The following is a 14002-nucleotide window of genomic DNA, read 5'->3' as shown; positions in this document are numbered from 1 at the left end:
AAGATCACCATTCAGAAAGGCACTCTTGACATCCATCTGATAGACTTTGAAATTGGCATGAGCAGCATAGGCAAGAAAGATTCTGGTTGCTTCAAGTCTGGCTACAGGGGCAAATGTTTCATCATAATCTATTCCTTCTTCTTGACAATAGCCCTTAGCAACCAGTCTTGCTTTGTTCCTTGTCACCACACCATTTTCATCCATCTTATTTCTGAATACCAACAATTGCTCTATCTTTTGGCTTAGGTACCAGCTTCCATACTTTGTTTCTTTCAAACTGATTTAGCTCCTTTTGCATAGCTATAATCCAATCAGGATCAAGAAGGGCTTCTTCAACCTTTTTAGGTTCTTCCTATGATAGAAAACTGCTGTATAGACATTCATCCATAGTTGCTCTTCTTGTTTTGACACCAGCAGCAACATCTCCAATAATAAGCTCAAAGGGATGATCCCTTGTCCATTTTCTTTGTGGGGGAAGATTTGATCTGGATGAACTGGCTTCATTTGTAAAGTCAGTTCCATTTTGAGAAGCTCCCCCTAAGTTTATGGACCTTGAACTACTAGCCATTGATGGACTAGTATTGGATAAATCATTAGCCATTGATGTAGACTGAGATACATCAACTGCTATTCTAGTATGGGGTAAATCATTACCTGTTGATGTGGAAATAACACCAGAATTCATGTTTTCAACACAGTCATCATCATCACTTTCAAGTTCTATTATTCCTTCAGTTTCATTTTCAAATTGAAGAACATCATGAAATCCTTCATCATCTAAGCCTTGAATTTTCTTGTCATCAAACATCACATGGACAGATTCCATAACAATGTTTAATCTTAGATTATAAACTCTATAGGCTTTTCCAACAGCATATCCAACAAATATTCCTTCATCTGCCTTTGCTTCGAATTTACCAAGATTCTCACCTTGATTTCTTAACACAAAACATTTGCATCCAAAGACATGCAGAAAGTTCAATGTTGGCTTCTTCCCTTTAAACAATTGATAGGGAGTCATTCCTTGTGCTTGATTTATCAGAGAGATATTCTGAGTGTAACATGCTGTATTAACAGCTTCAGCCCAAAAGTAAGTTGGCAACTTTGATTCTTCAAGCATTGTTCTAGCAGCTTCAATAAGAGTTCTGTTCTTTCTTTCAACTACACCATTTTGTTGAGGAGTTCTTGCAGCAGAGAACTTATGGTGGATACCTTTATCTTCACAGAAACTCTTCATAATGGAGTTTTTGAACTCAGTTCCATTATCACTTCTGATCCTTGAGACTTTTCTTCCTGGATCAATGTTGTCAACTATCTTGATGTGATTGATGATGATTTCACTTGCTTCATCCTTGGTATGAAGAAAATAAGTCCAAGTAAATCTTGTAAAATCATCCACAATCACAAGACAGTATTTCTTCTTTTAAATGGAGATAATGTTGACAGGTCCAAACAAATCCATATGAAGAAGCTGTAGAGGTCTATCAATTGAGGATTCCAGTTTGCTTTTGAAAGAGGACTTTCTTTGCTTTCCAATTTGACAGGCATCACAGAGACCATCCTTGGAAAATTCCAACTTTGGCAGTCCTCTAACAAGATCTTTTCTCACAAGATCATTCATGTCTTTGAAATTCAAATGTGACAATTTCTTATGCCATAATCAGTTGTCATCCAAAGATGCTTTGCTAAACAAGCAAGTTATAGAATCTGCACTGGTAGAGTTGAAATCAGCTATGTAGACATTTCCCTTCCTATTTCCAGTTAAGACCACTTTGTTATCTTTCTTATCAGAAATAACAGAGGCTTCAGTTGAGAACCAAACTTGATGACCTCTGTCACATAATTGACTGATGCTAAGCAGATTATGCTTAAGCCTTTTCACTAATGCAACATTGTCAATGATGACATTCCCTTTTGAAATTATGCCATATCTCAGAGTAAATCCTTTGTTGTCATCTCCAAAGCTTATACTTGGGCCAGCCCTTTCCTCAAACTTGCTGAGCAGGGTAGAATCTCTAGTCATGTGTCTTGAGCAACCACTGTCAAGATACCAAAGATTCTTTCTTCCTCCCTGCACAGATTCAAAACAATTTAAGTTGATTTTGGTACCCAAGCAGTCTTGGGTCCAGTTTTGTTAGACACAACCTTTGGTTTAAAAGAATTAATTTCCTTGGATTTAGAGGGTTTGGAAACAACTTCATCCTCAGAATTAATCTTCTTAACTTTAGGCATCACGGCAGAGTTAGAGGAACCAACATTGGTAGAGTTCACAGAAAATTGATTTACATAAGCATGATTCATGTTATCATGAGGATTGGGCCACTACGCCATATATGGCCTACCGCAATGGTGTGAACACGAGTGTTGCAAAATTATGTTGCTTTAGTGGCACTAACCTATAACTACCGCAACGATAACCATTCATGTCCATTTGATGTTGCAATAGCCAAATATATGTGTTGCGTAGAATTATTAGTAAAATAATTATTTGTAATATGATAATAAAATTTATATAAAATAACTTTCAAAACTTAATATAATTTTAATTATTAAATAATAAAATGTATATATTAAACAGGAAAAGACTAAATTTTGGAATACAATAATATTTTTATATCATCTCTTAAGATGATTAACTACAATACAAATAATAAATTTGAAACTAACTAATTATGAATACAATAATTTTACTGTAACTGATTATATCTTTAAAATTTTAATAATCATATCATTAATAAAATATTTTGATAAAAATAAAAAGTATTGTTTGAAATTTTTTGTAGAAGCGGTAATATTAGCCGCTCAATATTTTTGGAGACCTTGACTCCAAGTTTGATTGACACAGCTTTCTCCATTTCATTCTCTCTTCCTCTCTCTTTCGCTATATCTCTCTCCGTTATCTCTCTCTGTCTATCTAAATAGGATAGGATTTCAGTAGATGTTAGCTAGATTTTCGGATCGATCTGATGGAGAGCTTCAACACTCGATTGAGGATTCAATCGAAATTAGGGTTTTTGAGTTTGAATTAGGGATTTTTTATTTCTTAGTAGGTGTCTCACTTAGAGTAGTTTTATGTCTCTATTTCAGGGTTAATTTGGGTGCTTCTTGGTCTCTCCCCCCTTTCTCATTTGTTAACTTAAGAACATGTGTGGATGTGTTATATGTGTACTTGTCTGTGTATTTTCAGGAGCCTGTGTTAAATCAAAGTCATAAAAGGCTTGGATCTCTGTTCTGAGGTAACGAGCTTGTGTTATAGAATTTGAGCTATTTAATTTATAATTTCCATATTCAGTTTTGTAATGCTATGTGTTTTTTAGATTTAAATGGTTTACTGTTGAACTTCTCATTGTTGATAATTACTGTTAAAAGTATATTGTATATTATATAATGGATTCAAGTAGTAGCTATCCTGACTCCGGCCGGGAAATTAAGTAGTAGCTATCCTGATTCAAGCACTTGCCCTTTTATAAAGAATTTTATTTTCACACTTTTACATGCCAGGATGCTGTGATTTTATGTTTCTTGTTAGAATCTTGGAGATTTTAATACGATTTGGCCTTTCTTCTTTGGTTACTGGATGTTTTTTAAAACATGTGGAAACAAGACCAAGTCTCCTGGTCTTGATGCTCAGTCTGCACTTTGTGCACTTTCTCGTTCAAGAATGAAAATAGGTCGCACAAGTAATTTCTTCTTTGATCCTAAAAATGGTCACAGTAGACAAGAATTTGGTGCTAGAGAATTTTATAAATATTTATTGTTGTATATGCCATTAGGTGATGCTATGAAATGGTTGTAGCTCTGTTACCTGTTAGTTTTAGTTCACATTTCTAATTTGGTTATTGTTACATTCTGTATCTTTTCCGCAAACCAGTAGACTTTGTTTATTAATTTTTTTGGTTCTCATAGGCAAGAGCTTAAAATCTTTGCTACTAAAAGGTATAAGGCTAACTTCTACTGCTATTTTCTTTAAGATTAATTATAATTCAAAGATACATTCTTTTTGAACATATAAAACATATAGAACAATTAATAATTAATACTATTTTCTTGTCATGTTGTTGGTATAATTCTGATGGATGATTTTGAAATGAATGTGAGCATTCTACACTAAAGAATATCTAGTTTGCATTGTGTTAGCTTTCTTTACTACATCAGTTTGCTGCAAGTCTAGTTTGCTGCAGTTTAGTTATGCTAGTATCCGTCAATGTGCCGGAGAAAGTCCAGCTTCATGTGGCCATGTTGGCCTTGCAGTTTAGTTATGCTGGTATCCATGTCCTCTTCTTACACTCTCGTTTGTTACCCAGTTCTTTCTCCTGGCTGTCGTCGGGTAATAAGACTACATAACCCTCCACACACATGTAAATATACAAGTAATTATCTTTCTGATAATTGAATGAATTGATGAGCATTAGTTACTAACTGAATTATGTGACAGAATAACCGCAAATGAACAGATTTGATATGGTTCAGGAACTTGTTTACCAACGATGGCTTGATTTGAGAATCAGGAATCTCTGACTCGGGTAAAACAGAATCGTAACAAGTTAAGCTTTGAATCTTACGAAGCATAAGCATTTTTTCAGTTGAAAGTGATGAAATGACTGATACAACTGGTACAAGTTACTCCAGCAGCCAGACAAGTACTTGGAAAATGTATAATATAGCTCAGAAATTAAAGAACTGGGGCCGTATAAAAAAACTATCCAGGTAAGTTATTTATATATCTGTGTTGCTTACATTTAATTGATATGCCAAGACCAAAGTACCTGGGCTTTTTAAAATATTTGTTCTAAGTATATTGATTGTGATATTAATTAAGTATTTACCTATTGCTTTTGTTTCTCCATCCAGCAAGATATACAAATTTTGTTTGATGTTGTGGTCCATCCTGTTAATGAAGATTATGTGCAAATGGCTCAAGAATTTCACCAGGCTTGAGTTTCTTGCTAGAGGAACAGATGACTCCTATTGTCACAGCCTTGGAATCACATATCATGCACTTCATTTATGTATGGAGAAGGGTGTATTTTAGAGAAAAGCTAGAGGGCACAGGCTAATTGTTGTTACGTTTAGTTGGTTTTGAATTGTTAGGTAATTTGATTTGGTTGGATTTGTTATGAAATTTGTAAGAAAGAATAGTTTATTGGGATGTTTAATTTATAAAGAGTATATTTTCAATTCCTTTTAGAATAATGTTGCAAACATGGGACTAGCAAACAGGTGTCCAAACATGGGACTAACACGTGGGATCCATGTGGACCTAAAAAGTGGGACCCACAAATGGGTCCCGCTTTTTTTTTGAAATAAGGAGGTCTAATGTAACATAAAATATTTGTTGCTATAAGGTAGTCAGATGTTGCAATAGCGGTTTATTGTGACAGAAAAGCTCGTGTTGTAGTAGGTAACCATAATGCTGCAATAGAAGCCTAGGGCAACATCGAAAAAAGCAACTTAAATTTTATGTTGCAATAGCCCATTTTCGGGCTATGGCAACATATTTTGGGGTTATTGCATCATTTTTTTGATGTTGTTGAAAGCCATATATGGCGTAGTGGACACAGCAGACATGTTAAATGCACCAAAGAATGGATTAGGCATGAAAGGCATATTAGCATATTGAATGGGAGCATGAGGAAACATAGGCATATAAGACATGTGAGCATTCATCATAGGATTAGGCATGAAAAGATCAGATAGAGCATTTTTGCAGTTAACAGCAAGATGATTAACACTACCACATTTAGAGCAAGTTTTTCTAACAGCATTTTTGGCAGGTGTGTAATCATTCTTTTTGTTGATCCCAACTTTGTCATTCCTAGAGCTCTTCTTCTTTCCTTTTCCAGCTTCCATTTTAACTTCACTGTGACCAATTCCTTCCCTTTCAATTTTCTTGGAACTAACAGATTCCTTCACAAAAATTTTATTGATGGGCCCATACTTCTTATCCAACTTCTTGAGTTTGTTGTCATCAAATGCTTTTTGATTCTTCAATGGATAGCTTTCATCCGTTGATTGAGTATATATTAATGGATGATCACTATCCATTAATATCTCTTGTGTAGAGCACAAGTTTTCAAGAACATTCCTAGAATCTTTCCATTTAGCAATTATCTCTTGTTCCCTTTCCAGTTGCTTTTTGAGAATTTCTTCTCTTTTCAGAACAACCAGCAACTCATCTTTGGCAAGCTCAGAAGACTTTTTGATTTTATCCATTTGGATTAATTCAGTTTCAAGCTTTTCATTTCTTTCAGTAAGCAAATTATTAGTCCCTTTAATTCTAATATTTTCTTTTGTTAGAGATTTAAGAGAGACTCTAAGATTATAGATTTCATTAGACATGTCATCAATGATTTGTTTGCATTCAGACTTAGAGAGATCAGATGTGTTGGTGGTTTTTACCTGTCCATTGCTGGTGGTGGAAGAATCAGCTTCATCTCCAATTGCCATCAAGGCAAGGTTGACATGTTCCTCATTGTCAGAATCTCCTTCATCAGCAGCCCAGTCACCATCCTCAGTTATGAGTGCCTTCTCCTTGCTTTGCTTGAGTAGATCAAAATACTTTCTTCTGTAATCCACATTTTCTGAGGAAGATCCTTTCTTTTCAGAAGAAGGTCTTCTGCACTCATTAGAGAAGTGTCCAGGTAGACCACAATTGAAACACTTGAATTTTGATCTATCAATCATACCAGATGGTTTGGATTGATTTCCTCTGTTGAATGGTCTGGAGCTGACAACGTTTCGTTTGAACTTGAGCTTGGAGAATTTTCTGGCAAGAAATGCTAGATGTTCATCAAGGTCATCTAGCTCATCTTGAGCTGAAGATTCTTCATCTTCTTCAATGATTTTTGCTTTCTTCTTTCCATCATCCTTCTTTCCTTCGCAAGCAGAGCTGCTTGAGGCCTTTCCAGCAATCACAGATTTTAATGCCTTCTCCTCTTCCTCTTCCTTTTCTGCTACAAGAGCCACAGTTTTCTCCCTCTTGGGGTTCTTTTCCAGTTCTTCATCCTGCTGTATTTCAAGCTCATAAGTCTTAAGAATACCATAGAGTTTGTCAAGAGAGTATTCATTAAAATTCTGAGCTTGTCTCAAAGCAACAGTCATAGGTTTCCAATCTCTAGGCAAGGCTCTCAAGAATTTGAGATTTGAGTCCTTGACCATATAGATTCTACCATACAACTTTAATCCATTTAATAGTTTCTGAAATCTGTTAAATAAATCATTTAGAGATTCCCCAGACTTAGAATGAAAGCTCTCATATTGTTGGACAAACAACTACATCTTGTTTTCCCTAACTTGATCAGTGCCTTCACATAAAGTTTGAATAGTGTCCCATACTTCTTTTGCAGTAGGGCAGTTGATAACACTATCAAACATATCATCATCAATACCATTAAAAAGAATGTTCATAGCCTTGTTATCCTTGTGCACTTCATTCTCATCTTCTTCAGTAAACTCAGAAGGATTTTTAGGCACTTCAACATCTTCTGCTTCACTTCCATCAAGTCTCAGGGCAGTATTGATTTTGACTGGAACATGTCGTCCTTTCTCGATACAGTTGATGTAGCTATGATCTAAGGAGAGAAGATGCATCCTCATTTTTACTTTCCAAAGAAAGTAGTGTTCTTTGACCAGCATTGGAATCTTGACTCCTTCATCTCTTCTTCCCATTGTTGATTGTCTTTAGGATCTGAAAACTTCTTATATGTTAGAAGCCCAGCTCTGATACCAATTGTTATTTAGACAATACAAACAATAAGTCAGATTGTAGAAGGGGGGGTTGAATACAATCTACAAAAATTTTAACAACTTTTGCACAACAGATTATATTCAAACTACAAGAGAATATAAAAGCTAAAACAAAAATTTAAAGAACAAGGATCTTAAAAATTTCAGGTGGATTGTTTGATCCACGTGAGAGATTTTTATATCAAGAACCTTCCAAGTAAAAAGTACTTGGCTTCTTACAAAAGAATGAAGAGCAAAAGCTTACAATTTCTTGCTAACTTTCTCTAGTGCTTTGCTCTTTAGTTCTTGGTGTTTGATACTTTGAAATGTAAATTACAAAGTGAAGATATACTACTACAAACAAAACTAGTCTGTAAAAGTATTTTCCTACTCACTTTCTAGCTAGTACAAATATAGAATTTCTTGGACATGATACTGCATTTGGCAGCTTGAAATTCTTGTTGCTTTGCCAGAAATGGTATGCTTCGAGGTTCTCAATATTTGACTAAACTCCTTTTGGTTTAGCTTCCAAAGCTGGTGCAACATCTGTCACATCAACCCATGTGCTCTTTGTCTTTTACCTGACTTGTAGCTGTCAATTGCTGATAGTCAATTGCTAATATTATCGATTGATAATATTTTGAAATAGCAGTTGATAGTCTTCTTTGAATTATGGGATAATGGAGTTGATGTAGCGGTTGATAATCTTTCTTCCAAATAGCCATTGATACTTCACGATTATCGATCGATCTTCACTTCACTTGGATAGATTACATGACTTCTCATATTTACAATTATGTCACCCTATCTAAACATCCATTGATAGATCAACTGCTAATCTAAAAGTACACATTATTTTACATCAACTGCTAAGAGACTCCAGTTTTGTTACAGTACCTCATCATCCGTTGATGGGTCAATATGATCAATTGATACTGCCTTAGCATGCCATCAATTGATCAACTACATGCAATTTTATTCTAAGTAAGAATAAAATACTTTGTATCATCAAGCATCGCATATTCCTAACACTCTACTTTATAGCGGAATATAATTGACTATAGTTAAATATATTATATTGTCAACTACAATACACTAGCTTATAACTCATGCGATACACGTGTGTGTCTAAATTTCTAATAATTTTCTGATATATTTTGAAATTAATATTTTATTTCGATATGTTGTAGACAAGATTCGAGCACTTAATCTTTAGTGGCATAGATGTAGAAATATAGAAAATTAAATCTAACAGTTGCGATCAATTTAATCAAGTGACCTAACGGTTATAACTCACCGTACCGATTATAAACTGACGACTAAATTTTTTCATGTTTAGCTTTAATAATATAGTGGCTTATAACCCGTGTGATGCACGTGTGTATATTGTGATATGTTTCTTATATGTGTTTAAATTAATAATTTATTGTGATATATTGTTGATGGGATTCGAAAGTTGAACCTTTTGTAGCATGAATGGAGAAATATAGAAAATTCAAGCCAAATAAAATGTTCAAAAGAGTAAAATTCTTAAAATTAATATAAAAAAGGCATACATGTTATGGTTAGAACACGACAATATTAGACAGTTAGAGCCATAGTCAAGACGATAAATTAACTACATGTATGTATATATATATATATATATATATATATATATATATATATATATATATATATATATATATGAGTAAGAACCTGGGAGAACTCTTTTATCGAGAGAACCAACGAAGTACTATATCTGCCATCGATCAGCCATTTAAATCTAATGGCTACTATAATTAGGAGATTTAGTAAATATATATTAACAATTAAGTAGAAGGGCATATTCCTACATCGAAAATAAAAAATCTTTTTAGCAATTACCTTTTATTGACCATATCAACACATGATTTCATTAACATAATTACTAAGATAGGCTATCAATTGATTCCCTTTTTTATATTCTCCCAATCTTAATCATTCAATGAGAGCATTTACTTTATATTAAATTTGAATTACAAAATTCAAAATTTAAAATATTCATCATGATGAAATATTTAGTAATCAGAGATTCTGTTAAAAATTGTGTAAATATGTAATCTCAATATTAACGTGAAGAATTTACTATATTATAAAGTGAAAAATGAGATTTACAAAATATTTAGATTCCTTAAAATTTTCTTACTCATATAAGATTCTTTCACAAAAAATAATAAATTAAAACAAAATTCATGTAAACTTTAAAAATACCGTTACAATATATTCTTTAATATTAGAATTTAATTTTAGATAAGATTATAACATGTTTTCATTAAAAAAAATACAACAATATCGCATTTATGAAATAAATACTTTATTTAATTAAAGATTCCTTATAATATTGTATAAAAGATTTATTTTCTAATAAAGATTCTTTAAAATTTTGTTATAAATATTTAGTTGTAGAACTACTCTGCGAATTTAGTATAATACACACTCAAAATTAAGATTTTTTAATATATTCACTTATGTGCTTTTCTTATTAGAAGTTCTACAAAATAATGTTTAAATAATTTGTCTTATTAGAAGTTCTACAAAATAATGTTTAAATAATTTGTCAGTATTCTATTTCGAAATAGATTTTGAGATTCTTTACAAAAATCACATAAAATATTGTTTATCATATTATATTTAAACACATGATTTTGAAATAACACCTAGAGGGGGGGGGGGTTAAATAGGTGTAATTAGCTACCAATGTCAGTTTTAAACTTTTACCGGATATTTCAGCTTACTGTTTTGCAATTATAGCAGGCTGTGAGAGCAGATATCAAAACAGTAAAGAGCAGAAAAGTAAATCAGACACAAGCGATTTTAGCCAGGTTCGACCCCTATATCTAATGGTCTACGTCCTGGTCCCTTACCAACTCGGTAAGAGAATATATTATTACTGAAAATCAAACAATTACAGAATAATAATATATCTTCCCTTTACCCAGTCACCCCCAGTCACCTAAAGCAGCTTGCTGAAATCTTGAGCAGATAGAAAACAGCTCGACACTTTAGTCCCCTGTGCAACTGTTCTTGAACCTCTGAATTCCTTGAGCTTCCCTCCTTGAATTCACCTTGTTCCTCGAACCTTAGCACCTCAGACCTTGTGAAGACTAATTCTATCTAACTCCCCCTTTGTTCTATACCAAGAACCCCGCTAGCTTTGGTGACTAATCACAATAATCAATTACAAGAAGAATGATTACAACTCAAAAATATTCTCTAAATAATATATAATAGCAGTGAACAATTCAAGCTCGAAGTTTAGAGAAAGATTGATGTTTTTCAAAGTGAGTTGATTGCTTTTCTGAAAAACACAATAGCCATATATATATTGAAATAATATAACGGCTAGAGATCTGAATTTCTCCATCAACGATCTTGTGAACGTTGTTCTGAACGTTGGAGATAAATCAGATGCAAAACTATAGGAGTTTAGAGTTTGAAAAATGATTACAAATCAGCTCCTATAATTTAGGGATATGATAGAAGTTGTTAAGAGAAAAGATTTTGAATTCTTCTCAACTTCTTCCCATATTTAGAAAACGTTTTATTGATTTTAAATGAGCTTAAAACGTTCACTAAAATCATATACTAAATAGAGAATGTACAATATATAAGTCCTAACCCATGTATAAATCTTGAGTTCAAAATCCGAGTAGAACGCTGCTTCTGTCCAGACTCTGTTCAGCTTGCTGTTATCACATAACAGCTCGCTGTTTTCAATTCCTGCAAAACTGAATTAGCAGATACAAAACGGCAGGCTAAAGCAAACAATATCAAAAGAGTAGGCTATTATAATAAAGCAGCTTGCTGAAGTGTGATCATCAAAACTTGTTATTTTACACCAACTATAAGAAAGATTGTAGAAGGGGGGGGGGTTGAATACAATCTTTTACAAATTTAAAAGATTCAAGAATAATACACTAAGAACACAGGAAACAGAAAAACACCAAGTATTAAAAATACGGGTGGATTGAATGATCCACCCGTGAGATTTTATATAGAAGAATCTGTGGATTGTTTACAATTCGCACAGCTGCTGGTTCATCACTCAAACAAGTTCTAACTCTCAGATTTTTCTCTCAAGTAATTTGAACAAGTTCAACTGATGCTACTAACTTGGTTATATACTCCAAGTTTTACAAAGCTTTTAGCTAGATTACAAAATGTACTCTAATCTAAAAACAATGCTGCACAACTTTGTCTTATGCATGCTTTCTGAGATGTCTTCATCTTTTACCATCATCTTGATTTGATCCAGATTGCACTGCATGAGATAAGTATGATTCTGCTTCTTCTTTATTTTCCTAATTAGGCTTCCATGTCTATTTTAGTGTAATTCGATCCATGTGATTTGTCAGACTTAAGCTCTAGTCACTTTCAACTGCTCTTTGCTTCATCAGTTGAAAGTTCTGGTTGCTTTCAACTGCTCTTGACTTTATCAGTTGAATGCCCGGCTTATCAGTTGAATGAATTACAGACTCCATCAGTTGAATGCTGTTCCAGTCTCATCAGTTGAATTCCTCAGCATCATCAGTTGAACACTTTGTCATCAGTTGAATGCTTGATTTTCATCAGTTGAAACATCATCCAGTCTTCATCAGTTGAATAGTTACATCTCATCAGTTGAACATCCTTCACTTAGATAAAATTACATGGCATTGGATATTTACAATTAGCCATCCTATTCTACCCATCCGTTGATAATTCCCAAAGACAAGAAATATAACAATTACAACTGAAATTTGATAAAGATTCTAAGTAAGACATGTTACAAAAATGTTTATGTTATCATCAAAAATTATTGATTCCTAACAATCTTCCCCAATTTATGACTGGAGAAGATGCAGACATAAATTCTACACTTGATGATAACAAAACATTAATAAAATAAAATGCAGAATTTAAATACTAGAGTTAGAAAATATTACAGATGATTATGCTCCTCTAGACTGAGCAGTTACTTGTTCCTAGAAGATCTTCTTCTTCTGGACTTAAGTTTTTCTTCAAGAATATTAATCTGCTTCTGAAAGATCCTGTAGAACCATTCTTCATCACTATCTTGTCTGTTGAGCTTGGATTGGAGAGTCTTCAGAGTATTCAAGCTAACAACCTTGAGTTGATCTTTAGGTCTGAAAAATCTCCTAACACCTTGATTATCCCTAAATTCCATGACTGGAGTAGGTTCATGATGAATTTTCTTTCCAGTGTAGGGAATTTTTAGCCTTCTTTGTAGACTAGCATCTGAGTTCCATTCCTTCCTGATCTCAAGGATTCTCTTTAGTACCATTTGCTTTGCAGGTGGTGTAAATCCTCCAGTCCTCTTCATAGATCCATATATTTTTGTTAGAGAACTGAATCCCTCAGAATTCAGAACTCTGTGAAGAGGCCAGATGACATCACCCTTGTTTTTGTAAGAGAATACCAATCTTTCAGGTAACTTTGAAGTTGCTTCTATTCCTCTTACTTCTTGAAGATCATCCAGCTCCAGATCCAACTCAGAAATTTCTTCAATGTTAGCAATGATGAGATAGTCATCAGGATTTTCAGGTTCTTTTGGAGGTTTAGGAGGGTTAGCCATCCTCTTAGCCACAGACTTGACTTTCTTCTTTGGCTTAGAAGATTCTTGAACAAGAAAAGCTGGAATTGGGATATCTTCCAAGTCAATTGGCTCCTCCTTTGGCATTATTGGCTCATCATGGAAGTTGACATCTGGATGTACTACTGTGGTATCCTTGATTGGAGAAGAAGGCTTTGAGATAGGCTTTTCTGGCACTTCTTCTCTTCTCTTGGCTGCCTCAGGCATCTTAGTTTTAGATTTGACTCTCTTTTTCTTTGGAGAAGATTCAAGAGGCAATCTTTTCTCATTTAGAAGCTCAGCTGCCAACTCCTCTTCCAGCTCAATAGCATACCTTTCATCAACCTCTATTTGATTCAAAGAGAGTTGGGATTCAAACTCCTCTTTTTCACATTCTCTGGCCACCTCTTCAGCTTTTGCAAATGAGTAGTGAGGATGGCCAGTTCCAATAAACAGCTTCTGGCCTTCTCTGTAGATGATGGCAAAATGAGCTTTTAAGGCCACATCTGCACAGTCTTTGTAACTTTTGATCTCTTGGCCCAAAAGCTTGTATTCATTTTTGTCAGGCCTGGCTGGTGGAAAGTAGATTGAGCTTGAGTCTTTTCCAGGCTTGGAGTAGCCACAATTGTTTGGAAACAGAATGGGCTTGAACTCATTCAAAAATGATGGCTCACCCTTTTCTGT

At 34.0% G+C, this 14002-nt stretch overlaps 1 protein-coding gene and 1 long non-coding RNA gene across 2 annotated transcripts; one reads left to right on the top strand and one right to left on the bottom strand.

Annotated features, from left to right (window-relative positions):
* The first annotated feature begins 2798 nt into the window (after positions 1-2798).
* Positions 2799-5181, top strand: LOC108203737 (uncharacterized). The gene is made up of 2 exons (XR_001803500.2): positions 2799-4707; positions 4852-5181. It is a non-coding gene; the product is annotated as an uncharacterized LOC108203737 (long non-coding RNA).
* Positions 5182-5505: 324 nt separating this feature from the next.
* On the bottom strand, positions 5506-7668 carry LOC135151452 (uncharacterized). Its single transcript, XM_064089903.1, has 2 exons — positions 7277-7668; positions 5506-7204 (listed from the first exon to the last, which is right to left on the bottom strand). Exons 1-2 carry the CDS (start codon positions 7666-7668, stop codon positions 5506-5508), a joined length of 2091 nt encoding a protein of 696 aa, XP_063945973.1.
* Positions 7669-14002: the final 6334 nt, after the last annotated feature.

This window comes from Daucus carota, chromosome 3, assembly GCF_001625215.2.
Source record: "Daucus carota subsp. sativus chromosome 3, DH1 v3.0, whole genome shotgun sequence".
NCBI lineage: Eukaryota > Viridiplantae > Streptophyta > Magnoliopsida > Apiales > Apiaceae > Daucus > Daucus carota.
This window is presented reverse-complemented; position numbering and strand designations above follow the sequence as displayed.